The following is a 26446-nucleotide window of genomic DNA, read 5'->3' on the forward strand; positions in this document are numbered from 1 at the left end:
AGGTCTTGTGGTTAAGGCACATTACTGTTTTTTGCATCTTGAAGCATTAAGCAAACAGAATGTCGGGACCAGAAGAAATGAAGGAAACATTTTTGACATGTACTGGTGAAGGCATTCCTCTCGTCCATCTGATGTTTGCTAAGTTCAGCATTTCCCGGTGTACCCTGTGACCCCCCTTGTTGTTTTGTTTTGGGGTTTGGGTTATTTTTGTTCCATTCTGTTTCTTTTTGTGTTTTAGCTGGGCTGCAGAGGAACTTGGCATAGTGCATTGCCCACCCAAGATTCTCCTTGTGTGCCTGCTTTTATGCTTGCCTGCAACTGTGTAGGGCCTTTGCTGCATTTGTGGTCTTGCCTTTGCTTTTGCTGGTTATGTTGTGCATGGGCATTGCTAGAATGAAAACCTCTCGCTCATCACTCTTCCGTCTGTAGTCATCTTTCAAAATGCATTGAAGCAGTAGTAGTAGTAGTAGTAAAGAAAGAGCTTGGACAATGCTTGTTTTTTGGGAAGGCAAAAAAGTCCTCCTGCTTATGTAGTTAGTTACGAGGCATCTGTGAAGAAGCTGTCAGGGAGCCAAGAAGCAAATAGCAAACACAGCAGCACAGTTGTGTGGCAGCCTGGGTAGGCAGCGGCCACCTTTGTCTCCTTCACCTCATATCTAAAGGTGCATTACCTACGGACAACAAATCTCCAAATACTTCACCGCTAAGATGGAAATGGGCTAGGACAGAATTACCCCTTTTCTTTGTATCTGGCTTCAGTGCTCTCATACCACCTCCTGCAGAAGTCTGCCAACACAAGTGCGGCTCTGTGTGACTTAAGGCCAGTTCTTCAGTGGAATAAACGTCTGAGGTCTTTTTTTGAATGGGTTTTTTGGGGTTTTTATTTTGTTTATTGGTGGTGGTTTTTAAAAAAAACCCAGCATTGCTGGCAATCATCCCAATACACCAGGATTACTGTGATCAGTTGCACAGATGTGGGGATGCGAGTTTAACTGAAGGTGGTAGATGCTCAGATGTAGACATGGAGGGGTTTCAGCAGCGGTGTTGGAGAACAACTGTGGCAATCTACTGAGCGATGAAAAACATGCCTGGCATATAAAGTACGTTAGTGAAGGCAGCTCCAGATCTCTTATTTTTAATAGCTAAGGTGAACATCCTAGTCCTCTACAGAAAGGACTGGAAATTCTGTTTGCATGAATTGGGCATGTATCCTACTTTGTTGAAGTGACAATGTGTTTCAGATGTATGAGAATCTTTTCTCTTGATACTGGTGCATCAATTTTCTTCCACAGAAACAGCAGAACCAGGAGGCAGTGGATCAGCTGGAGAAGGTAAAGTGTGTCCTGTTTTTGGACAGGCAGAAAAATAGTATCTCTTTCTTGGCGCAGTAGAGAGTGTAGTGGGCTGTGGCACAGGCATGTGTGGTCTTGTCTTGTGTTAGATTCAGTTTCATTTGCAGCGTAGGCTTGAATATTTTGACTCATGCGTTAGGCCTGCCTGGCAGATAGCGTTCTTATTTTGACAAAAGCGAACGTTTAAATACTCCTGTATTAGAGGAGTGCGGTGGAGGCAGGAGAATACAAGTCCTTGCCAGTAGCTTGCTCCTAAACGCTATCGTATTTATGCTAGCAGTGATTGTGCTGTGCTGTTACTGCCGTTCTAGGATGGATGAATAATGAAGTCGTTCAAATAAGGCAAGGCTGAAGTATGTCTTCAAAAATACTGCTGTCGTTTCGATGCTGGAAGTACTACCAATGTATCACTGCTTTTTTAGTTTGACACAAAACAAGGGTTACCTATCTACATTTTTGTGCTAAATAGACATCATTTGTTTATACAGGAAAAGATGGAGCTGGAAGAGAAATTTTCTGAAGAGCAAGCAGCGCTGAGGGAACAGCTACAGGTGAGGCAGAGCCTCCATTACAGTCATACTGCCTGCCTTCTGCTGTTCTCTGGATTACTGACCATTCGTAGTCTTTACTCGGGAAGCCGCGAGCGCGTTCCTTCAGGAAAACTGGGAGTCAGCCAGACTGTACTTAACTGCACGAGCTCTTTACCTTTACTGGGTTAGCCTTTTGTGGCAACAGTGATGTTGCAATTACAAGCAAAGAAGTTTTGTGCTGAGCCGATTTTCCTTTCCCAAAGGTTCATATCCAGACTATTGGAATTCTAGTTTCCGAGAAGTCTGAGTGTCAGACGGCACTTGCACCTACTCAGCGAGCTGCACGGGAGAAATCAGGTAATTGACTGTGAGCACTCCAGCTCAAGCTGTTGGTCAAAGTGTGAATTTCAAGTCAGAGGCATGACAGTTGCTGGCAGCCAGCTCACAGCACTCGGCGACTCCTCGGTGGGCAATACTTGGCACCATCGCTGCCTCTGTCGCCAGAGCTGCCCCCAAGTGGGAGCATGTTGATCCCATGGCAGTTGAGGTTCTTTTGTGCATCGCTAAAGCCTTGTCAGCCCTGTTCAGCCCCGGTGACTACCCCAGGCTGTTCCTTTCTGACTTTCTTCTGATCCTTTTAAAACGTAGTTCCCTTTTCTCCACCCTCCCTCCCACACAGCTATCGTGTAAAGGTAGGTTTTACCAAGCCCTTCATTCTGCACCAAGTTTGAGCAACTTCTTCTATTAGAAAGAAAGATCCCAACCAACATATTGCCTATTCTGCAGCGGCAGTTTCATCATCTCCCTCAAAGTGAGGATGGTAGTTACAGAGAGCTTTACTGCCCAGAGGCTAGTGAACCACCTGTAGAGCCAGGGGCGGAACCAGGTCTACTGACTTACAAAGCTCTGTGCTGCCTTAAGAGCTTGTTGACAAAGTAGAAAGTGCTGTTCAGCCAGTTCCAAAAAGTTCTTTGTGGTCCAGCCTCAACTCGCTCTGTTCTGACTTGTTCAGGAGAAGCCGAGAGCTTTGCTGCTCGTTTACATTCATCTCGCCAGAGGGAATTGGAGCTGGAACGTACTTTGGCCTCCGTCTCTCTGCAGCAAAAACAGGCAGAGAAGGTAAGAGTCACCTCTGCTTATGCTTCGCCAGGAGCTCTGCCTTTGGCTATTTGCTTGTCCATCCACTAATGCGAAGTCTGTAGTCCCTGCTCGGAGAAGAGGCAGAAAGTAACATTGTTAATTGTTAATTAACCTTGTAAAGCCCTGTATTCTCCATGGTCAAGGCAAATGTCATTCAGGTTTCTGTGACCACTAATCATATGGTTCAGTTGCTGTCTTCAGATCCGGCACCTTACTTCATTAGTCTTGCCAGCTCCACGCAACAGAAGCGCCACCGAGACCTTGTCTCAGGAGGGTCTCCATCAGGCACACACTTTAGTATTGATACTAACCCAGAAGTCTGCAGAAACGACCTCACGTCCAGTTAGTAGCATTGCGTTTGAAAAGGCTGAGCAGATTTATTCCTGGCAAATTCAGGAGGTTCTAAGCAAACCTGTCCTGGAGGATTTTGCCAAAGTTCTGATGCTTTCCACTTCAGCTGATCTGCTAAAGGTGAAGTATTTTGCTGAAGTCTGCAGCTGAATCAGTCATTTCTTTTTTTCTCCAGCGTAATGCAGAGTTAATGAAGGAGCGAGAAGACCTGAAACAGGAGCTGTACAAACAGAGGTAGGTCCATTTACTGCTTGTTACTGCATAGTAACACTGCTCTTCGCGGTAGAGCCACAAAACATCACAAGGGGCATGCACCACAGGTGGTGACTTGGGAGGCTGGATATTCAACTTAAAGTGACTGGATGTGATGTTTCTGTGATTCTTACTGTAACAAATAGCTGGATTGTAAATGTATGACATGTACTTGACCAGACCCATAGTACATACAGTGATGCTGCTTTAATTTTGGTTTGTTTCAGCAAAAGTAGTGAGGAAATAAAGCAGCAGAATTCGGAGCTGTCAGAGAAGGTTCGCTGCCTGGTTTCTGAGATCTCAGCCAAGAAGTTGTATATGGAGGATTTGCATAAGAAACTGGAAATGGCTGAACTGATGATCCAACAGGTGACCATACTGCTTCCAGGCTGTGAGGGTAGATCGCACTGACCGTTGTAAGACTTTGCTCCTGAGAGTGGGGGCAAGGCTTAACTCTTGTTCGGAAAGGAAGGCACAAAACCTCATCGAGGCATCCTCTTGGTCAAAGGCCTTCAGCGAGGCCTCTGAGGAACAGAAGGTCTGTTTGAAGGAGCTGGAGCAGTAGACTGAAAGCTGTTGTGACGCTGGTCTGCGAACAGAATGTTCTACAACATGAGAGGGTGACTGAACATACAGGGCGTGACAATACAATGGCTTTTCCTGCTTTCTATCTGTTTGGCATTTTGGTTACGCAGCTGTCTCGTGGTCTCACTGAGAAGCCAGTTGAATAGGGGTGGTGTTTGTACCCACCCTTGCAGAAGGTGAATTGGACAATGGTAACTCAAAGGTCAGCTGGGAAAAGTTAAGAGAAGCAGCCAGTTAGGAAGGGAATTCAGGAAGCCAGCTGTTAGCAGTTCAGAGAGCAAGCTTGTGTGAACCTGAGCCTGTGAGGGAAGAAACTGCTCTTTTGTTTATTTTTGGTTTTGGTTTTTTTTTCTTCCTCCCCATACAGTGGCTTAAGTTACCCTTGAAATAAAGGCAGCTGCTCCTCTTCTGGGAAAAGTATTGTGTGCCAACTGACATGCTCCAGACATTGGCTTTAAATTCCTGATGTGTTTGACAACTTTTAAAATCACAAGCTTGTATACCATCTGATCTGGCTGTGTAATACAGACTCTGGAAATGCACAAAGTTTCTGAGCCAGTTTTTTCCCCGCTCTCATTTTCTTAGCACGGAGAGATACATTTTGATCTGATTGGCTGTTATGTGGACTGTTGTGTCTGGGGTTTCAGAAATCATTTGAAAACTGATCGTGAATTGCAATATGGCATGAAAGGTTTCTTTTTCCAGTTGCCGTCTTGTACAAATCCTGCGTCAGGAAAATGCTTTTCAGAAGCTCACTTGATGCTAATAGGGCAGAAAAGCTGATTGTTGGCACGAGCTTCTGCTGCCATTGGTGTCTTCATGCGAGGCAGACCCTTCCCATCTCAGCCACTTCAGCTTTCTTGGCTGTGAAACACAGAAAGCCCAGCAAAACAGGACTCCGTGTGCGAAAGGAAATGGATCAAGCATGGCGTGCCAAGCTGAGCAGAATTACTTTTTTTTGCTATGTTATTAGAACCTCACGATGCATAATTTCCTGAGAATTGTCTTGTTCCTAATTCTCTCTGTTTCCAACAAATCCAGCTGTTCAAATAGTTTATTGAGTTGTTGTTTTTTTTTTAAATTTATTTCAAAACTGATGGTGGAGGAAGAAGGAAGGTCTTGTGGTTAAGGCACATTACTGTTTTTTGCATCTTGAAGCATTAAGCAAACAGAATGTCGGGACCAGAAGAAATGAAGGAAACATTTTTGACATGTACTGGTGAAGGCATTCCTCTTGTCCATCTGATGTTTCATATTGAGGAGTGTTTGAACCAATAAGGGTGAGGTGACCTGTAGCTGGAAGAAGTAAGGGAATTCCTGACCTTCCTAGGAGCACCTAACATACGTTTTTCCTTGAGAGCACAAGTATCTGTCCTGCGAAAAAGAAACGGAAAAAATTCTGTTTGTTTCCCTCTGCAGTCTTCCACTTTATTGCTTTCCTAAGATGTCTTCACCATTACCGTATTCTTGCTGCTTGATTCACGAGAAAAGTGCTGAGCAGGTAGACGGGGAATGCCAAGAGAGAGATTTCTGGTTCCCTGTGAAGTGCCAAGAAGGAAGTGACTGAAGTAGGAGGGAACCCTTGCAGGTGGCATTGCAAAGAGCTGTGATACATTGGGGGGTTGAATGTTGAAAACGATTATCTAGTTTGTTTTGTAGTGGTTTTAAATTATGGCTTAGCAGAGCTGGATGATGAAATAAATTGCCATGAAACGCTAGAGCACTGCTCTGGGTCTTCATGGCTCTCTGATGCTGTACAAGATAAATGAAGTTGTCGGGTTCACTGTGGGTAGCGGTGTCATCAGATGCTGTTCGTCCTCCCACGAAGGCTGGATGAGAACTTGCATTGCTGCCCAGAAACAGGTTTTTGGCCCTTTTCTGTTTAGTTCCTTCTAGTCATGGGATTCATAGCTCCATGAGGGCCACTGGCACCTGCTCCCAGCCACGCTGAGTTTGGCCTGTTGGTAAATGTCCTCCTTCTAAACTTGTGGTTCATAGCGTGCCGCACATTTCACCAAGATTTACAGGGAGCGTTTGAGTTTGACTCAAAAACCTACCAGTTTTCAGGTAGTCACTGACCTGTTCTTTTCTGTCTTAATCTGCATCCAGCGACCTCTGTTTTCCCCAGATACGTCCTGAAGGTAGCGCTTTTCAGAGCAGAGTGGCCACCATCTGGCTTTGCCCTCGCTCGCTTCTTGGTGTGTCCTTTGCCATTAATCTAGAGTGTGAACTTGAAGAGTTGGGTCATGTTAGTGTTCCATGTTCTCGGGGATGGCCTCGTTTTGATCCACTTGTCCTATGAATTCTCTTGATATTTGATGTGGAGCTTTAAGCAGTCAGCTCAAGAAAACAGTCTTCAATCTCAGAGGTGTCTGCAGTCATCCTACTAAACAATATGATATTTAAGCATTGAGAAGCAAAAAAATCCTGGTTTAGAACGTAAACTTTCAGCAGTAGGAAGAAAAGCTGAGTGGGATGAATGAACAGCATGTATTCATGGAAAGGTGTATTCTTGATTTAGTGGAAAAGAATCGGAAATCAACCTGCATCATTCACATTAGCTTGTGGCAGAGGGAGTCTGCATCTGTCCTTACCCGGAAAAGTATGTTTTCTGTGTGTGGTAATTTGGAGTGAAAGGTGCTATAAGGAGTGTTATTAGGGTTGTCACTTCTTACGTAGTAGTGACTTGTTGCCTTGGGGAATAAAACTGGCTGACTTGACTGCTTTGCTTGTAGTCTACATCATATGTGAATGGAGAAAGTGCTGTTTCTTCCACAAATATTAAGGAAATGGAAGTAGGTTGTTCTCAATCTTTGCCCCGCACCACCCCACCCCCCGCCTTTCTTATTTGCTACTGTTGGTAACTGACTGGGACTCTGCTTTCAGCAGTGTTAGCGAGACCTAATTGAATGCACAGTTCTCGTTCATTGCTGTCTAGTGTTGTCTTGTGCTATCATCGGGTAGTTGTGATCAACAGTGGGAGGCAGGTATCAGAGGTGTTTCCAGTTTGGGGACTGGGGATAATCTGGCTTCCGTGCAACGTCCGTTCTTATTTCTGAGTCACTGTTAGGTCAAAATGAAGCCTTGGCAGAATGGATAAAATGTGTTGATGTCTCAGCTGCTTTTGTTGAAACGGTAGATTTTTGTTTTGTTTGGAGAATCTGATTATCACAGTTTGATAGGATTTATTTTGCTGTCCTTTTTAAGTACTGCTTTTTTCCTCCCCTTCTCCTCTTCGGCTCCTTCCTTTTTCTCCTGTCTGCATGTGCCCATCAGACACGTTACCGGGAGCTGGCAGTAGCCCTGGGTTCCAGCAATCTTAACGAACAAGCAGTTCGTTACACAGATAGAGGAACTGGTAAGAAACAACCCAACCAACCAGTCTGACATGGTGCTTGCTGCTCCTCCAAGCTCTTTGGGTGTCTGCAAAGTTATGGGTTCTCTCCTAGTGCCACAAGGAAGGCTGCTTACACAGCACTCTGTAGGGAACAAAATGAGCTGCACGGAAAACCTGTTAAGGGGCTCAAAGTCTAAGGCCGCTGGTGAATGTATTGGCTCAACTGAGGAACAAGAAACAGAGTTTTGTCGTTTCCATTTAAGTGTGCTCTGCTGATCTCATCAGGCTTTCCCTGGATGATAAGCATCCTGATAAAACAGCTATTTCTGCACCTCGTCCGAATCCTTGAAATACAGAATTCTGGTGCTGGCAGCAGTGTGAAAACCTGTTTCTGAAGGTGGTGGTGCTGATCTAACGATATCGGCAGAGTGGGAGCAGTAGGTCTCTGAGAGGGTCTGGGGCTGGTTTCTGATCATATCCTCAGCTTCTCTTGGCACGATGAGTGAACTGCTTTGTCCTGTGACCTGCATGGATTCCCGCTGCAGCTTTTCAGCCTTCAGCTTTAACGCTGCAAGAAATGCAGCCAAGTGGACTTGTTCAGTCTGACAAGAGCCTTTCTTGTGTGAAATGCTTTTCCCCATTGTGTTCCTCTGTAAAAGTACACTTTTTGCAAAGTTCAGCATTTCCCGGTGTACCCCGTGACCCCCCCTTGTTGTTTGGTTTTGGGGTTTGGGTTATTTTTGTTCCATTCTGTTTCTTTTTGTGTCTTAGCTGGGCTGCAGAGGAACTTGGCATAGTGCATTGCCCACCCAAGATTCTCCTTGTGTGCCTGCTTTTATGCTTGCCTGCAACTGTGTAGGGCCTTTGCTGCATTTGTGGTCTTGCCTTTGCTTTTGCTGGTTATGTTGTGCATGGGCATTGCTAGAATGAAAACCTCTCGCTCATCACTCTTCCGTCTGTAGTCATCTTTCAAAATGCATTGAAGCAGTAGTAGTAGTAGTAGTAGTAAAGAAAGAGCTTGGACAATGCTTGTTTTTTGGGAAGGCAAAAAAGTCCTCCTGCTTATGTAGTTAGTTACGAGGCATCTGTGAAGAAGCTGTCAGGGAGCCAAGAAGCAAATAGCAAACACAGCAGCACAGTTGTGTGGCAGCCTGGGTAGGCAGCGGCCACCTTTGTCTCCTTCACCTCATATCTAAAGGTGCATTACCTACGGACAACAAATCTCCAAATACTTCACCGCTAAGATGGAAATGGGCTAGGACAGAATTACCCCTTTTCTTTGTATCTGGCTTCAGCGCTCTCATACCACCTCCTGCAGAAGTCTGCCAACACAAGTGCGGCTCTGCGTGACTTAAGGCCAGTTCTTCAGTGGAATAAACGTCTGAGGTCTTTTTTTGAATGGGTTTTTTGGGGTTTTTATTTTGTTTATTGGTGGTGGTTTTTAAAAAAAACCCAGCATTTCTGGCAATCATCCTAATACACCAGGATTACTGTGATCAGTTGCACAGATGTGGGGATGCGAGTTTAACTGAAGGTGGTAGATGCTCAGATGTAGACGTGGAGGGGTTTCAGCAGCGGTGTTGGAGAACAACTGTGGCAATCTACTGAGCGATGAAAAACATGCCTGGCATATAAAGTACGTTAGTGAAGGCAGCTCCAGATCTCTTATTTTTAATAGCTAAGGTGAACTTCCTAGTCCTCTACAGAAAGGGCAGTGGAAATTCTGTTTGCATGAATTGGGCATGTATCCTACTTTGTTGAAGAGAAAATGTGTTTCAGATATATGAGAATCTTTTCTCTTGATACTGGTGCATCAATTTTCTTCCACAGAAACAGCAGAACCAGGAGGCAGTGGATCAGCTGGAGAAGGTAAAGTGTGTCCTGTTTTTGGACAGGCAGAAAAATAGTGTCTCTTTCTTGGCGCAGTAGAGAGTGTAGTGGGCTGTGGCACAGGCATGTGTGGTCTTGTCTTGTGTTAGATTCAGTTTCATTTGCAGCGTAGGCTTGAATATTTTGACTCATGCGTTAGGCCTGCCTGGCAGATAGCGTTCTTATTTTGACAAAAGCGAACGTTTAAATACTCCTGTATTAGAGGAGTGCGGTGGAGGCAGGAGAATACAAGTCCTTGCCAGTAGCTTGCTCCTAAACGCTATCGTATTTATGCTAGCAGTGATTGTGCTGTGCTGTTACTGCCGTTCTAGGATGGATGAATAATGAAGTCGTTCAAATAAGGCAAGGCTGAAGTATGTCTTCAAAAATACTGCTGTCGTTTCGATGCTGGAAGTACTACCAATGTATCACTGCTTTTTTTAGTTTGACACAAAACAAGGGTTACCTATCTACATTTTTGTGCTAAATAGACATCATTTGTTTATACAGGAAAAGATGGAGCTGGAAGAGAAATTTTCTGAAGAGCAAGCCGCGCTGAGGGAACAGCTACAGGTGAGGCAGAGCCTCCATTACAGTCATACTGCCTGCCTTCTGCTGTTCTCTGGATTACTGACCATTCGTAGTCTTTACTCGGGAAGCCGCGAGCGCGTTCCTTCAGGAAAACTGGGAGTCAGCCAGACTGTACTTAACTGCACGAGCTCTTTACCTTTACTGGGTTAGCCTTTTGTGGCAACAGTGATGTTGCAATTACAAGCAAAGAAGTTTTGTGCTGAGCCGATTTTCCTTTCCCAAAGGGTCGTATCCAGACTATTGGAATTCTAGTTTCCGAGAAGTCTGAGTGTCAGACGGCACTTGCACCTACTCAGCGAGCTGCACAGGAGAAATCAGGTAATTGACTGTGAGCACTCCAGCTCAAGCTGTTGGTCAAAGTGTGAATTTCAAGTCAGAGGCATGACAGTTGCTGGCAGCCAGCTCACAGCACTCGGCGACTCCTCGGTGGGCAATACTTGGCACCATCGCTGCCTCTGTCGCCAGAGCTGCCCCCAAGTGGGAGCATGTTGATCCCATGGCAGTTAAGGCTTTAGCGATGCACAAAAGAACCTCGTCAGCCCTGTTCAGCCCCGGTGACTACCCCAGGCTGTTCCTTTCTGACTTTCTTCTGATCCTTTTAAAACGTAGTTCCCTTTTCTCCACCCTCACTCCCACACAGCTATCGTGTAAAGGTAGGTTTTACCCGAGCCCTTCATTCTGCACCAAGTTTGAGCAACTTCTTCTATTAGAAAGAAAGATCCCAACCAACATACTGCCTATTCTGCAGCAGCAGTTTCATCATCTCCCTCAAAGTGAGGATGGTAGTTACAGAGAGCTTTACTGCCCAGAGCTGCTAGTGAGCCACCTGTAGAGCCAGGGGTGGAACTAGGTCTACTGACTTACAAAGCTCTGTGCTGCCTTAAGAGCTTGTTGACAAAGTAGAAAGTGCTGTTCAGCCAGTTCCAAAAAGCTCTTTGTGGTCCAGCCTCAACTCGCTCTGTTCTGACTTGTTCAGGAGAAGCCGAGAGCTTTGCTGCTCGTTTACGTTCATCTCGCCAGAGGGAATTGGAGCTGGAACGTACTTTGGCCTCCGTCTCTCTGCAGCAAAAACAGGCAGAGAAGGTAAGAGTCACCTCTGCTTATGCTTCGCCAGGAGCTCTGCCTTTGGCTATTTGCTTGTCCGTCCACTAATGCAAAGTCTGTAGTCCCTGCTCGGAGAAGAGGCAGAAAGTAACATTGTTAATTGTTAATTAACCTTGTAAAGCCCTGTATTCTCCATGGTCAAGGCAAATGTCATTCAGGTTTCTGTGACCACTAATCATATGGTCCAGTTGCTGTCTTCAGATCTGACACCTCACTTCATTAGTCTTGCCAGCTCCACACAACAGGAGCGCCACCGAGACCTTGTCTCAGGAGGGTCTCCATCAAGCAGACACTTCAGTATTGATATTAACCCAGAAGTCTGCAGAAACGACCTCACGTCCAGTTAGTAGCATTGCGTTTGAAAAGGCTGAGCAGATTTATTCCTGGCAAATTCAGGAGGTTCTAAGCAAACCTGTCCTGAAGGATTTTGCCAAAGTTCTGATGCTTTCCACTTCAGCTGATGTGCTAAAGGTGAAGTATTTTGCTGAAGTCTGCAGCTGAATCAGTCATTTCTTTTTTTTCTCCAGCGTAATGCAGAGTTAATGAAGGAGCGAGAAGACCTGAAACAGGAGCTGTACAAACAGAGGTAAGTCCATTTACTGCTTGTTACTGCAGAGTAACACTGCTCTTCCCGGTAGAGCCACAAAACATCACAAGGGGCATGCACCACAGGTGGTGACTTGGGAGGCTGGATATTCAACTTAAAGTGACTGGATGTGATGTTTCTGTGATTCTTACTGTTACAAATAGCTGGATTGTAAATGTATGACATGTACTTGACCAGACCCATAGTACATACAGTGATGCTGCTTTAATTTTGGTTTGTTTCAGCAAAAGTAGTGAGGAAATAAAGCAGCAGAATGCAGAGCTGTCAGAGAAGTTTCGCTGCCTGGTTTCCAAGATCTCAGCCAAGGAGTTGTATATGAAGGATTTGCGTAAGAAACTGGAAATGGCTGAACTGATGATCCAACAGGTGACCATACTGCTTCCAGGCTGTGAGGGTAGATCGCACTGACCGTTGTAAGACTTTGCTCCTGAGAGTGGGGGCAAGGCTTAACCCTTGTTCTGAAAGGAAGGCACAAAACCTCATCGAGGCATCCTCTTGGTCAAAGGCCTTCAGCGAGGCCTCTGAGGAACAGAAGGTCTGTTTGAAGGAGCTGGAGCAGTAGACTGAAAGCTGTTGTGACGCTGGTCTGCGAAAAGAATGTTCTACAACATGAGAGGGTGACTGAACATACAGGGCGTGACAATACAATGGCTTTTCCTGCTTTCTATCTGTTTGGCATTTTGGTTACGCAGCTGTCATGTGGTCTCACTGAGAAGCCAGTTGAATAGGGGTGGTGTTTGTACCCACCCTTGCAGAAGGTGAATTGGACAATGGTAACTCAAAGGTCAGCTGGGGAAAGTTAAGAGAAGCAGCCAGTTAGGAAGGGAATTCAGGAAGCCAGCTGTTAGCAGTTCAGAGAGCAAGCTTGTGTGAACCTGAGCCTGTGAGGGAAGAAACTGCTCTTTTGTTTATTTTTGGTTTTGTTTTTTTTTCTTCCTCCCCAGTCAGTGGCTTAAGTTACCCTTGAAATAAAGGCAGCTGCTCCTCTTCTGGGAAAAGTACTGTGTGCCAACTGACATGCTCCAGACATTGGCTTTAAATTCCTGACGTGTTTGACAACTTTTAAAATCACAAGCTTGTATACCATCTGATCTGGCTGTGTAATACAGACTCTGGAAATGCACAAAGTTTCTGAGCCAGATTTTTAAATTAAGAGAATAGGTTTTAATCAAACAAATAGTGAATATAAAATTGGTAGGGAGGAGCTGTCTAGTTCAGCCTGTTTTACAGGGCTAAAATCCAAGCTTTTTCATTTTAATCTCCTTCTCCCTCTCCTTTTTTTTCTTTTTCATTGAACATCACCGTGTGTTGGAGCACTTTAAGGTTGCAACATGGATCATGTGGCAGGATGCTATCAGGGGAAAGGCTATGCAGAAGTGGCATGTTAACATTTTGCCATATCTTTTTGTTTTTTCTTGGCAGTTCTCAAGTCAGGCTGGGATTCTTGATGCAAAGCAGCAGTTGCAGGTGGCACTGGAGGAGAAGGCAGGCCTGGAAACCCAGGTTGCTCAGGGGTTGTACGAAATGACATCCACATCTTCATGTCTGTAGAGAAACTTGTGTGGCAGAAGAATGCAGGCTGAGCTTTGCGTTGACACTGGTTTCTTCAGGCTTTATCCCTGAAGCAGTCACTGCCAAATTTATTTAGCCAATGTGATTTTCTTTGTGTTTTATTTTGTTTTGAACAGCTCTCGGAGTCAGTTCACCAGCTCCAGGCAGAAAGAGATCAGTATGTAGGGGAACTGAAGGAGGAGCAGAGCATTTGGCAGCAGCAGGTGCAGCAGCTCTCTGAACAGGTAACACCAGGGGCAGCATCACAGCTGCTTTAGACAAACACAGGCAGGAGTGAATGCACCATGAACATTGTTTTAACTTTTATTGTGTGGCCTTGCAGGTCCATGCAATGGCAGATGAGAAGGAGGAGCATATGGCCCGAGGAGATGATGACGTGGACTCCTGAGTTCGACCAGAAGACCTTATTATAAGCGTGGGTTCAGGACTAATAAAATCCTCGTTTGCTGTTCACGCGCCCCATACTAAAGTATCGTTGGTTCACACAAGTCTTGGCTACATAGAATTGGTTAATTACTAAGCTGCAAATGCACTGAACTTCTTGCATTTTTTTCTCTCTTCTTTCTTATCTCTGTGGGTTTCATGTTCTCAGCCAGCCGCCGAGATGTGGCATCGCGCATCCGCTCTGGCCTTGCTTCATATCGCGTCTTCCTTCCAGGCGTTCAGCCAACCTTATCTTACTTTCTCTCTTCTTTAGCCTTCAAGGCCCTTCACAGGCATCGTGGCCTCCAGCACTGGACATAAAGCTCTCTACATTTCCCCCGTCTTTATTTTGAACAGAAACAACATTAGAGGTTAAACTACTTTTGAATCATAGATCTTACACAGTTCAGCGTACAGGGAATAATGGTCAATATAAGTACAATTAGCAATAACAGTATTCCTCTGCGAGTTGTAAACTCCTGCAACCATCTGGTGGTTCCCCAAGACTTGAAAAGATTCCGCAACCAATCTCCCAATAGTTCATGCTGTGAGCCCTGTGACATGTCCTTCAATTTTTGTAACTGAGTGTGAATCGATGCGGAATGGCCCGGAAGGTTCATACAACACATTCCTTAGTGCTGTGCACTGTAGGCTACTGCAGAGGAACGAAGCTGGGTTAATTAGCATTGATAATATACAGCCGTGGGCTGGCTTCAGGGGCGGTGGGTTGGCTGGTGTAGACAAGGTGCAGCTGTGGCTGGTTCTGTGAAGCGGTTGGGCAGCCGAGGAAGAGAGGGCAGCCAAGGAAGAGAGGGGAGGAAGAAGTAGAGAGGGTGAGCGTGCCCTGGATGAGTCAAGACGAGACGAGAAGGCAGCAGAGGGACTGCCATGAAAAGTGTGGTGGTAAAAGACCTTGTTGCAGCTGGCTAGTTTGGAGAGTGCTGTGGCAGGCTACTCGCTGCTGTTCACTTAGCTTCTACAGGTGAGATCACATCCCTCCTTTCTTTCTGTCTCATCCTGGTTTCTTCTCATACTCCCTCAAAGTTATTTGGCTCTTTGCTGCAGGTTCTCAGCTGCACATTACCAATGTCAAAACAACCCACTGTCTCTGTTCTCTACAATTCACCCCTGTTTGTGGGTTTTGGTTTTGTTTCTTTGTTGTTTTTTATTTTGTAAAAGGTTGCTTTACCATGTTATGGAATTTTCATCCCTTTTTCTTTTGTTTTCTGTCTCATTACTTAATTACCAATTTTGGCCTTATTTTATGTGTACATTTGTACATTTCAATCAGGTTCACAAAATGTTAAAGTTGTTATCGGTGCATTTCATACAGAGGTCAACATACAGGTTTATGATTATTTACAAGAACATGCAATAAGCTATGGAAATTGTATGAAAATATTTTTCAGAAACTTCTAATCAAATAAATGAGCATGAGAAATTGTGTTTAACTTGTAAATTCTACGTATAAGCTGTTAAGAAACATTTTCTATCCTAAAATGAATAGATAAAACCTACTTAAAAGCTCTTGAAATCTTGCCCTTGGGCGAGTGTTTCGCTGTGCCTCCATTCTAAAGCATGGAAGTGGAAATTGTGTAGAGCAAAGTTTTACTTTAAATAACTGCTCAACTGTTATTGCTGCTGTTCAAAGAACCTGAAAGCATACAGTGAAGACTTGGAACTAAACAAACATCTGAGTGGACACCTCTAGATTGTTACTGGAATTAAATGCAGAAGTTAACTATAAAAGTTTCTCAAAATGTTCTGGATGCTTTGTGTTGGTTGTTTATAGATAGATATATAAAACTATACACAAACAGGGAAATAAAAAAAAGCTTAAAAACATAGGGAAAGATAATCGTATACAGTTATTTATAGCTTAGTCACCTTTTTTTTTTTGAAAAAAATTGTAGATAAACTATTACCTGTAGATAAACTATTACCTGAACATGCAGTACATCCACAACTCTGAATTAATACCGGTTTTGTAGTGTGATATAGTCCTGTATGAACCATAAATCAACTACGTGTTAAATCACTCTTCGCCATCGCTGTTGTCACTATCTTTGAGCTTCGTAGCAATGCCTAGGTCGCTATCCTTTAGCTTAGGGAACTTAACCAGGTGAAAATGCAAGCATCTATTTCTAAGACAAATTTGCAGAATGCAGTTTAGCCACAAGTCACTTTATGGAGAGATACTATGTTGTATGGCGTATAATCTATGAGAAGTGAGAAAATGGTGTTCCTGAAAGAGAACACTTCTCTAGATCGTTACTTTGGAACGGGTTTTGCACCTGCTATACTGCAAGAATCCCCTAAGCAGTGATGTATCTTTGTGGACTTTGAGATATCTGTGTGATTAGGTTTAAGCTTAACACGCAAACTGATTTCAAGTACAACTCTAGGCACAAGCGTGGGAAAGAGCATGCTGTCGGGACACAATCTTTCTCGCTTACAAGGTATCAAATGGTACGTTACTCAAGTTAAAGTCTAACTTCTATGACAACTTCATTTTCACCAAAGGAGCTGCAGTTAAGTACACAAACTAATGCAGCTCAACTGAAGTTTCACCACTGCGACGGAGTACAGAATACTTTTCCCACCGACCTTAAAGGTTGCGGTGGTGGTGATGAAGGGGTGACAGATACTTGACTTTTAACCCAAAACAAATTTTCAGCTGTGTTAAATTCACCTGTACACAAAGAACATGTTATTCCTTCTGAGGCAACAGCTGAGGATTTGAACAGTCTGTTTTCACCTTGAGCTGTTCCCAATGTAGAGGTTATGAAAAAAAGAAATAATTCAAAAGGTATTCTGTCAGTGTGCTGATGCAGTTGTTTCTTAAATTCTGGTCACGCTGAAATAGAGTTATGTTCTAGCATTCATATATAGGTAGCACTCCATTACAACTTATGAACAAAATTCAGAAGTTCATCTTATCTCAAATTTCTTGGAATTCGATTAGGTTGCAGTCTTATTAAAGTCACTTTTTTTCTTCTTTTTTTTCTTTTTGTTCTTTTTTTCTTTTTTTCCTTTTTCTTTTTTTTTCTTTTTTTTTTTTTGTTCTTTTTTTTTCTTTTTTTTTTTCTTTTCTCTTTTTGCAACCGGAGACACTTTACCATAACAGAGAAGCCCATATTTACATCTCTGAGCCCGGACACAAAACGCAGCTGCACATACCACCAGGCTCAGGGCAGAAATCATTCACGCAGTTACATAGCTATGTACCACTACATGCATGCGGACACCTATTTGTCACTAGATAAGCATGTTCATCTTTCCTCCTCTCCTTCACAATACCTAGCTGTTCTCTCATCTCGTTAGGTCAGCCATTCCCCATTTTCCTCTCCTGTATCTCTCTTCAGACGTTCTCTATCCTCCTCTTTTTTGCTTGTGAATTGTGGCAAGGCAAAGGTGGTGTGTAGCTGGGTGCCCATGACCTGATTTGTGTCACAATCAACTAAACGCTGAATACAGGACAAAAAGGCATGGGAGACAGAAGGCAAACATCAATATGGTGGTTAAGGTGATTATAATAACAAGCCAGGAAAAAAAAAAGAAATAGTATTGTAGTATTACTTTCTTTAGCAAGCTAGCAGCCTTATTTACGAAGCACGTGAAGAGCGTGCACTGTTCTTACAGAAGAGATTAGAGAAGCAAAAATGTGTTACGCTGCATTCCAGAACTCAACCTGAGAGTTACAGTCTGCTGTGAGTTCTGGGTTATAACCATTTGACACGTGTTGGGGTTGCGACTGTGCAAGGGCTGCGATGCCCATTTGCAATTTTCATTGGCATTATCACAGCTAGTTGTTTTGAAAGCAACCCTTGAGCTTCCTCATGCTCGACTGGTTGCAAAATATTCTGAAGCCGATCAATAAAGTTAGTCTATGACTCTCTAGGACCCTGCAAGACCGTGGCGAACGACGCACTAGAGGCTCGCCCAGACTCCCATATGCCCCTATCCGGACTGCCTTCATAGCCATCTCCTCCGTCTGCAAATAGCTGTCCCTGGGATGCCTTGCCTGAGTCACAGGATCGGTCAGCACAATTATTTTCTCCAGCCAACGGCTCACAGTTCACAGCAATTCCCCGATTAAGCTTTTCAATCGAGGCCACTACACATAGCTCGCAAAAATCAGATAACCACATCATGCACTGCGTCGGCGTGCGTACAACACAAAGCGATGACTTCCAATAATCACGTGGTGTGAGTGTATAAGGCTCTGCCATCGCTTCAAGAAGGGAATAGCAAATGTACTATGAATTCCCCCCTTCCCGCACGGCTTTAACAGCCTCGTATTGCACAGGCTGCCACTCTGCAGGTTGATTTGGCTGACAAAATCGTGAACGTGCCATGGCGCCTCCCAAATGCCCTCGCTTAAGCGCTTCCCGCCTGCATTCCTGCCACTGATCCCTCAGACCCCCTTTCACCCTCCCCGAAAATACAGCCAGTGCATCAGGGGGAGGAGGAAAAAGGTCTAGCTCCTCTTCCGGATCTATAGGACCTGAGTCAAAAGGTTTATCGGTGTCAATGGAATCATTGTCTGAGTTGTCCTGTTCCCGCGCTTGGTCCTGTGCTGTGAGGGTCGCTGCAATCAGTGACAGGAGCTTTGGGGGCAGAGGAGGTGTGGACGGAATCGCCATCGCTGACGGTGTGTTGAGAAGAGCCGCGCTGTCGGGGGGATTTACAGCCTCCCCCGGTTTAGCACTGTTAGTCGAATTAGCCCACACTTGGCAAAGAGAAGTCAGAATTTGCCACCAAGGCGCTAAACACATGCCTGCCACGGAGTCCTCCTCCACGGCAGCATCACACAATCGCCTGCTGACCGCTTGCCAGGCAGGAATTTTCCAGGTGCCATCAGGTGGAAAGTCCAGCACTTTGTCACGGATCCATTCTAGCAGAGTCACTAGCTGCGGACCCATCATCACGTTCTCTAATAAAGTCTGTGTAAAAGGAGAATATAGTGCGTTTTGCATGACAAGTTTTCCGTAGCTCCTTAATCATTTCCCAGTGAAATGCCTGATATTGGCCTGGGTGTCTATCTTGTAATATCACGGGAAACGCGTGCGCTCCCTCTTTCATGCTTTCCAAGTGCACTCTCCTCCACTCCTCTGTAATCCGTCTGCCGATATCATTTTCATCATCGCTACTGCTTCCCTTATTACCGCTCTGCCGCACCACTCGCTTCTTCCTTACTTTTGACTGTTCCTTTTTTAGCCGCAAAAACGAAATGTGCTGCTCCAGTTCCTCCAGGCTGTAGCCTCTGTAGCAGTCAAGGCAATTCGGCACCTACCCCTTACTGGGTAGCGCTGCCACACCGTCACCATTGAGAGTCCTTAGAAAACATTTGACTAATAGATGTTACAGTTGTCTCAGAATAGAGGTTAAGAATTTGCTCCCAGGTTCATGCACTGTTTTATAGGCTCTTAAATAAGCGAATTACTGAGAAATGCGACAGCTGCTTTATTCAGACAGGACAGTTCAATACAACTTCACCTTTTGCCATTTACCACAGAAATGATACAGAACCTCTAGCTACCCGAGCAGTTAAGTACAAAAATGCAGAATACCCAGACTCACCCAGATGTGATCATAAAACAAAACCAACCCCCAAGCCACCACAACTTCAGCCTTCTTCCCTTGCTGCTTCTGAGGGTTTTTTCTTTTCTTTCAAAGCAGCTATTACATTGCACGTTTGCATGCCCTCGCTTCCTCTATTATTCAGTAACCAAACAGCCCCTGGATGTTGGAGAGAAGCAAGGTCTCCACGGGAAGAGTCTTCACATCAACCTGAATTACGGCCTTTCCAAGAAACGAAAAAAAAAAAAAAATACTGTCCCATCAGACAGGAGACAAAATTATCCAAAGTCCTACATCCCTTTCCCACAAGCAGGACACAGTTGACAGATTCAACAGCTTTCGCGTTGTAAAGCTTCTCAGAAATAAGGCAGCTAATCCACACGCTGTTGCAATTCTACACACACGCTTCTGAGGCCACCTTCTGTCAGCTCTGAACCAATACCACACCAAAACGTCACGGCCCAGTAAGTGTCATTTTTGCAGGATGGGGCAGTCTTCAGGTTCAATACTAGTCGCTAAGCTCCAGATCGTATGTATTCAGGGTAGCGCTGCTTTGTAGTAACCCCTCGGATAACAGCTAGAAAAGAAAGACCGCTATTTTCATTACAGAAGTATCAGACCAGTCAGAAAAGTTGTGTTTTCCTCCCAGTAGCCCCTAACTATCTCACAGAACCTCCTATAGCTAAGGAACCAATCTAAGGTTTTGCAGCTGTGCTCTCTGCTTGTCTCAACACTTTTTTAAAGTATATGAAGTGCAAAACTGACAAAAATTAGTAAGACTTAACACATTTTGGCCGTACATAACACAGACTAAAACAGCAGTAAACGACAATTCTTTCGCATGTTCAGTTCTAAACACATCCTGTGAAAATAACGACAGAAGTGTTTGTGCCTGCACAGGTGGCTGGGCAATGAAAGCCCTAGAATTCAAGAATCTTTAAAACAAGCTCTGCCTTCATGGCATAGTACCTTCTCTCTCTCTGTCTACATGAAAACATTGACTGAGTTGTTCATCAACAGTTTTCCCCTTCCTTACCCAGTTTGCCCAGCAGCGTCTGTCCAGCATCTTTAATATCATTGTACTCATGGAGCAGAGAAATGCGCTGCTCCAATTCCTCCAGGCTGTAGCCTCTGTAGCAATAAAAGCAGAAAAGGTCAAAAATGCCGCACAGCGAGTGTTGCCCCTACTGACCGACCGAGCACAGCAAGGAGATTTGAGACGCTCAAGCCTGGCACTATCTAAAGCAGAATCCGAAGGCAGCAAGTACAGTTGCTGCAAGTCATCAACACGAAAGCTACAAATGAGTAGACCCTCATTTTGAGTTGTTTTTTTTTTGCCACATCGACTTACAAAAAAACCCCAACCCACCTGAATTCTCAGAATCAAGTAGAAACAGGAATAGGCTGTGGTGAGCTCAATTTATATCTATATCTCTAATCTGTAGCTAGTGAAAAAAAAATGTAAGGTGGTAAAGCAAAAAAGCTTTGGGAACAGCCTTTGTTGCTCTGCCATTTCCATTCTCTGTACTACACGTGACCTTAGAAAATAACACTCCTTTGCAACAAATAACCCACAGAGATACCCTCTCTTTAAAAACCAAGCAGCAACTTTATCTCAAAAGAGCTGCTAATAAGCAGCTGCCACAGTAGGTCATAAGAAACCACAGTAAAGCAGTTGCGCTACCCTGTAAGCGGCACCCGCCTCTTTCCAGGCCCTTTGCTTGCCTGGGAAACACCTCTGCTTCTTGAACACCAACGTTTAACCCACTCGCTTCAGACAGGAAAGAAATAAACCCTTGATCAGGATGGAACAAACAAGGAAACGGTTTTATCTGGGGCTAAACCGGGCAGGTCATACAAGCCACAATCTCAGTTTTAATTCTCACATGAGCAAGGCCTTCTGGTAGCATGATGTGTCATAGCATCATTCATTCCCAGTTTGCAGGTAATTGCCTCAGCAACACCTGGGGTAAAGTTAAAATCCTCCTATCCGAGCTCCTAGTAAAACCTGGGTTTGCTTTACCAAATAAAGTGGAAAGAGTTCTCTCTTAACGGGTCGCATAAATCAAGACAACGCTGTAACCAGTGCTGCACAACACCATGATAAAAACGGTGGCCTAGGAGGATGGCTTTATAGCTCTAGCCCTAGACCATTTTTCTTTTTTAAACAAAAATAATTGAGGCATCACAGCGGACACTGAGCTCGCCAAGGACATACTCAGACAATAATTGTGCAGTTTCCTGGTCTAGAGCAAGGTCTTTCTGTTTCAGCTCTTTGATTTCATACTGCAGGGCTTCTTGGCTGGTTCCATTAGGTTGGCAGGACGCGGGAGGGGGGAATCTGTAGAGCAGAGAGAACACATTTCATGCCACCTCTGCCCAGGGGAAGATGCTGCAGTGCTGGGGGGCACTAATCAGAAAATACGCTGATGTGTCAGTGGATAAAAGTGGATAAAAGAGGAGAAAAAAAAGGAAAAGCGCGTCTCCTGGGCAGGGAGGGGGGGAGCTCAGGTAAAATATTGATGGGTTTCTGTAACGTTAGCCCGCCCCCCATCATATTCTTCGGCATTTTGTAGATTTACAGCGTCAGGTGAAAATAAAAACGTAAACCCCACCACTTCGGTGTTCAGAGGCGCTGCCAGGAGGAGGCAGCGCCGGGGGGCGAGGCCGGCAGCTCCCCCCCAAGAAAACACACCCCCGGCCGTGCCGTGCCGTGCCGTGCCGTGCCGACGGGGCAGGCCACAGACGGCGGCCGGGGCAGCCCTGGAGCAGGGCCCGCTCCCCCCAGGCCGCGCAGGGCCTCACCGGGGACCTGAAGCCGGCCGCGGCGCTCCGCCGGCCGCCACCGGAGGCCCTGGCAGAGCAGAGCGGCGCCGCGTCAGGGGCCGGGCCGCGCCGCCTCAGCGCAGGCACGGCCCGCGGCGGGGGCGGGGAGCTGGGACACGGCTCCTACCTCCTGGGCCCGCGCCGCGGGGCACGCTGGGAAGTGGAGTTTCCCAGCGACAGGGCCCACTGTGCCGTCAGCGCTGGGGAACAAACGTCGCCGGGAAGCTGCAGGTGAGCTCTGGGTGGGGCACGCCGGGCAGCCAGGTGTCACCCGAGCAGCGGGCAGTGCGGGCTGTCACCCGAGCAGCGGGCGGTGCGGGCTGTCACCCGAGCAGCGGGCGGTGCGGGCTCCAACATGGGGAGCAGGCACTGCAAGGTGGCACGTGCTCCTCAAGTGAACGAGGGAAAAGCTGAGCTGCCGGGCCCGGCGGGGCACGGAGATGGGCTGCAGCCCGGCCACGAGCCCCGGCCGGTAGAGCCCGGCCATGAGCCACAGCCCGGCGCCCTGCCGGAGCGGGCGGAGCCCGGCGATGAGGCGGAGCCCGGCGATGAGGCGGAGCCCGGCGATGAGGCGGAGCCCGGCGATGGGCCAGGCCTCCAGGGCGGCAGCGCAGGCTGGGCGGGCCCTGGCTGCTGCCGCTGGTGGGCGAAGCTAAGGCGGCGCAGACGCGGGGCGGGCGTGGCGGGCGGCAGCGAGCAGAGCAGGCGGGTGGCGGGCGAGGAGAAGGTGAGGGGCGGCGGGGGCCGGGGCGGGCTGGGCCGGCGGTGCTGGGGGTCTGCCGGGTTCGGTTTGGCGGTTCCCCCCCCCCCCCCCCCCGACGTCCCCCACACCCTTTTTTGGGTTTTTTGGTCTCATTTTACTGATTTCCCCACCTTGATTTTCTCCCCGGCCGGCCGCCGCAGCGGCGTATGTGAAAGTCCTAGGTAGGGGAAAGTGTCCCGGAGCGGTTCGGGCTTCCATTTTGGAATTCTGCCAATAATGGGTCCTTCTTTCCCCACCTGGAGGCCGAGGCGCGGCCGGGGCTGCGGGCTGGGGAAAGGGGCAGTTGACCGAACTGCCTGGGGCTTGCTTGGCTGGGGGCTTCACCCTGCTGGAGCACGAACGATTCGGCTCGGAAGACCTAGCCGAAATCAAGCGAATGGCTTATCAGACTAGCTTTTCCGGGGTGAAGTGGGTGTGATTGAAAAATCCGTTGTAGGTTGCTTCTGCCCTTAGTTCACAGTGACTACGCTGCTTGTATTAACATGGCATTTGTCTGTAAGGGTTGTACTTTTCCTTCTCAAAGTCTTTCACAGAGTGGGAGATCTTACTGTCAGGTGTTGATGTTTCACTTAATGTTCAGATTTAATTGCCCTTTATTCATTTTTCCTCAATGCTCTTAGTTATAATGCTAAAAAAACCCCACCCCAAGATACTTCTTTTCATCTCCTTTTAGTTGCAGGATGGAGTATCAAGTCGTTTCCCAAAAACTCTTAGCTGTATGCAGAAGTGGAACGTTTGCAGCTCTGAGCCTCTTGTCGTAAACTCGTCACATTAGATCTTACTTTAGCCTTTTTTTTGGACGTGTTTTGATTTTTATTTTTCTTCCCCCCGGGTGACAAACTCATTGAAGAGCATTTCTCTTGTCCTTACGCTTGGTCTTTTTGCCCAGTGGAGTTGGGGCTGGGGGGTTGACGTCGTTCTCACAGAAGGCATATTCTGTTTGGATTACAGATTATTATTATTATTTTTCACAGCTGAAGGAGTATCAGCAGAAAAATAGCCCTGGAGCAGCTGCAGGAACTAAGAAAAAACGCAAAACTAAAGATGACTGTCGGCCCGAGACACCCACGGGCGATGACCAGCAGCCTCCAGAGAATGTGAGTGCCTCGGTCTTTGTCCCAGCTCATTTGCTACCTCCTTGTTCTCTGGTTTTCTGAACAACGTGACTAGAGCCGGGAAATGGTTATGCGGGTGTAATAGATGACTGGCGCAGCTGCCTGTATCGCCAGCACGCGAAGCGTGCCACAATAGTTAGCAGCTACCGCTGCTGGAAGGTGCACACTAGAGCTCAGGGTACGTGCCAAAGCCGTGTGGGATCATGCGGTGCTGTCACGCAGCCCTGGGTGTGCCCAGAGCTGCTGCTTTGAGCTGCGTGCTCCTGGCCAGCCGGAGGATGCCGGTTTCTTTGGCTCCCTTTGATCGACACTTTCTCTCTGTCCTTTTCTGAGCCGTTCCCCCTTTTCTTTCACCTCCTTCAGATTCAGAACATTCTGAAGGTGCCGGTGTCGGACCTGAAGCGCTCCAATGGGGTAGCCATACCCTCATTGGACAGGGGGAAGGTGAGGCAGTGCTCGTGTCCCTCGCAGTGACTCGCTCTCCCTACTGCATGCTTCAGGTTCTGTTTACACTGACCTCGATTTCTTGGGTGGAGCCTTGTCCTGACATACCCGCTGTCAGTTGCTTGAGTTCTGTTGCTGTTCTTATTAACATGGAGCTAGTTGTTAGCATGCGTTTCCATTGCTCGTAAAGTGCTTGCGCCCTTCTGGGTTGTGTCGAACTGAACGTGTGAAAAAGTGAACCTTGTCAAAACCTCTTCCTCGAGACAGCTGAGCTTTGAGGAAAAGGAGGAGTGTGGGGTGAGGCGATAAACTAACTGAGCTGCTGAGGACAACTGCAGTAGGGAGAGGCAGTGTTTTCTTAGTCTGTATTTCTCCCGCTGTGCGTGTCGTTGCTGTATTTCCTAGGGCCTTGTTTCGGAAGGGCATGACTCTGCTGATCTCCAGGCAAGCAGCTGCCCTGAGGAAGCTGTCTAGTTATTCCTGCCAACCCGTTTTACAGCAGGCGATGAAACTTGCGCAGGGGATGTACAGTCTGGCAAGTTCCAGTACTGGGTTTAAATAGGTTTGGGCAGGAAGTCAGATCCTTTGAGTCAAGCGTTTACAGGCTTTAGCGTCTTCATGTTGCCAGGCTTCTGAAGAGGAAAGGGCGGGAACTATGCCAATAAGCAATAGAAACGTGTTCAGGCACAAACATAAAACCCCAGCCTTTTAAAAAAAATTCTTTTCAGGCAGTTTATTTAAATGTAAGGCTTGACCAAATTGTGATAGAAGCTCAGGGAAGTCACATTTGGTAGCCCAGAATTGTCTTCCACTGTTGCTGTAGCAAAGCTCTGATTTTCGTTCCACTTGCATCATTTTGGTAGCTTATTTTCCTACCATTGTTTCAGTTCAGTTGTCGTAAAGTAACTCCTATTTACTACATATCCGTGCGTCTTTTATCAATAAGCGTAACTATAGTAATCACCAGGGGTACCAGTTAGATGCAGTGAAACCTGCAAGACGGAATGGAGTTCACTCTGGTTTGCCTTTGTATTCCTTTTCTCCTTTTTTTGTGTGATAATACAGCAGCCGTTCTGTCCAGCAGACAGGGTGAAAAGCTGAAAGTCCCTCCAGCTGGAGCTTGTACGTGTAGGTTGCGTACCGGTAGAACCCGAGTGACGTGACATACCGTTAGCTCTGAGGGTGCTGGGTGTGCCTGCCTAGCATCAGAAAGCATGTATTTCGACTGGAGTTTTGCTCGTGTCACGGGGATTATTTTCAGTGAATGCTCGTAAGCTCAGTTTAAGTTAGACCACAGAGAAAGAGGCTGGTTTCACACTGGAGGGTGAGGTGAAGATGGGTGGTCCAGTGCTGTTGCTGAGCTGGCATTTGGTCTTGCGGTGAAGGCCTACCTGGGTCTGCACTTTTAGTCCTGTTCTGAAAAAGGAGAATTCTGTTCCTTCTTGTTTTCCCAGTTTTCTCCCCGCTCTCGTTTTCTTAGCACGGAGAGATACATTTTGATCTGATTGGCTGTTATGTGGACCGTTGTGTCTGGGGTTTCAGAAATCATTTGAAAACTGATCGTGAATTGCAATATGGCATGAAAGGTTTCTTTTTCCAGTTGCCGTCTTGTACAAATCCTGCGTCAGGAAAATGCTGTTCAGAAGCTCACTTGACGCTAATAGGGCAGAAAAGCTGATTGTTGGCACGAGCTTCTGCTGCCATTGGTGTCTTTAATGCGAGGCAGACCCTTCCCATCTTAGCCACTTCAGCTTTCTTGGCTGTGAAACACAGAAAGCCCAGCAAAATGGGACTCCGTGTGCGAAAGCAAATGGATCAAGCATGGCGTGCCAAGCTGAGCAGAATTACTTTTTTTTGCTATGTTATTAGAACCTCACGATGCATAATTTCCCGAGAAGTGTCTTGTTCCTAATTCTCTCTGATTCCAAAAAATCCAGCTGTTCAAATAGTTTATTGAGTTGTTGTTTTTTTTTTAAATTTATTTCAAAACTGTTGGTGGAGG

The 26446-nt window shown here is 46.3% G+C and overlaps 1 protein-coding gene, 1 long non-coding RNA gene and 1 pseudogene across 2 annotated transcripts in view; 2 read left to right on the forward strand and 1 right to left on the reverse strand.

The window, feature by feature from the left end:
* Positions 1–26446, forward strand: part of LOC129736821 (golgin subfamily A member 2-like) — a 49956-nt gene that overhangs the window by 3984 nt on the left and 19526 nt on the right. Inside the window, exons 4-15 of the mRNA XM_055721008.1 lie at positions 1293–1331; positions 1841–1903; positions 2146–2239; positions 2895–3001; positions 3549–3607; positions 3853–3994; positions 9378–9416; positions 9927–9989; positions 10232–10325; positions 10984–11090; positions 11639–11697; positions 11943–12084. Coding sequence (XP_055576983.1) covers positions 1293–1331; positions 1841–1903; positions 2146–2239; positions 2895–3001; positions 3549–3607; positions 3853–3994; positions 9378–9416; positions 9927–9989; positions 10232–10325; positions 10984–11090; positions 11639–11697; positions 11943–12084 — 1008 coding nt within the window. The remainder of the gene's footprint in view (positions 1–1292; positions 1332–1840; positions 1904–2145; positions 2240–2894; positions 3002–3548; positions 3608–3852; positions 3995–9377; positions 9417–9926; positions 9990–10231; positions 10326–10983; positions 11091–11638; positions 11698–11942; positions 12085–26446) is intronic.
* On the reverse strand, positions 19156–21660 carry LOC129736841 (DNA repair protein SWI5 homolog; annotated as a pseudogene).
* Positions 22790–23983, forward strand: LOC129736859 (uncharacterized). Its single transcript, XR_008733964.1, has 2 exons — positions 22790–22849; positions 23860–23983. It is a non-coding gene; the product is annotated as an uncharacterized LOC129736859 (long non-coding RNA).

This window comes from Falco cherrug, chromosome 9 (assembly GCF_023634085.1).
Source record: "Falco cherrug isolate bFalChe1 chromosome 9, bFalChe1.pri, whole genome shotgun sequence".
NCBI lineage: Eukaryota > Metazoa > Chordata > Aves > Falconiformes > Falconidae > Falco > Falco cherrug.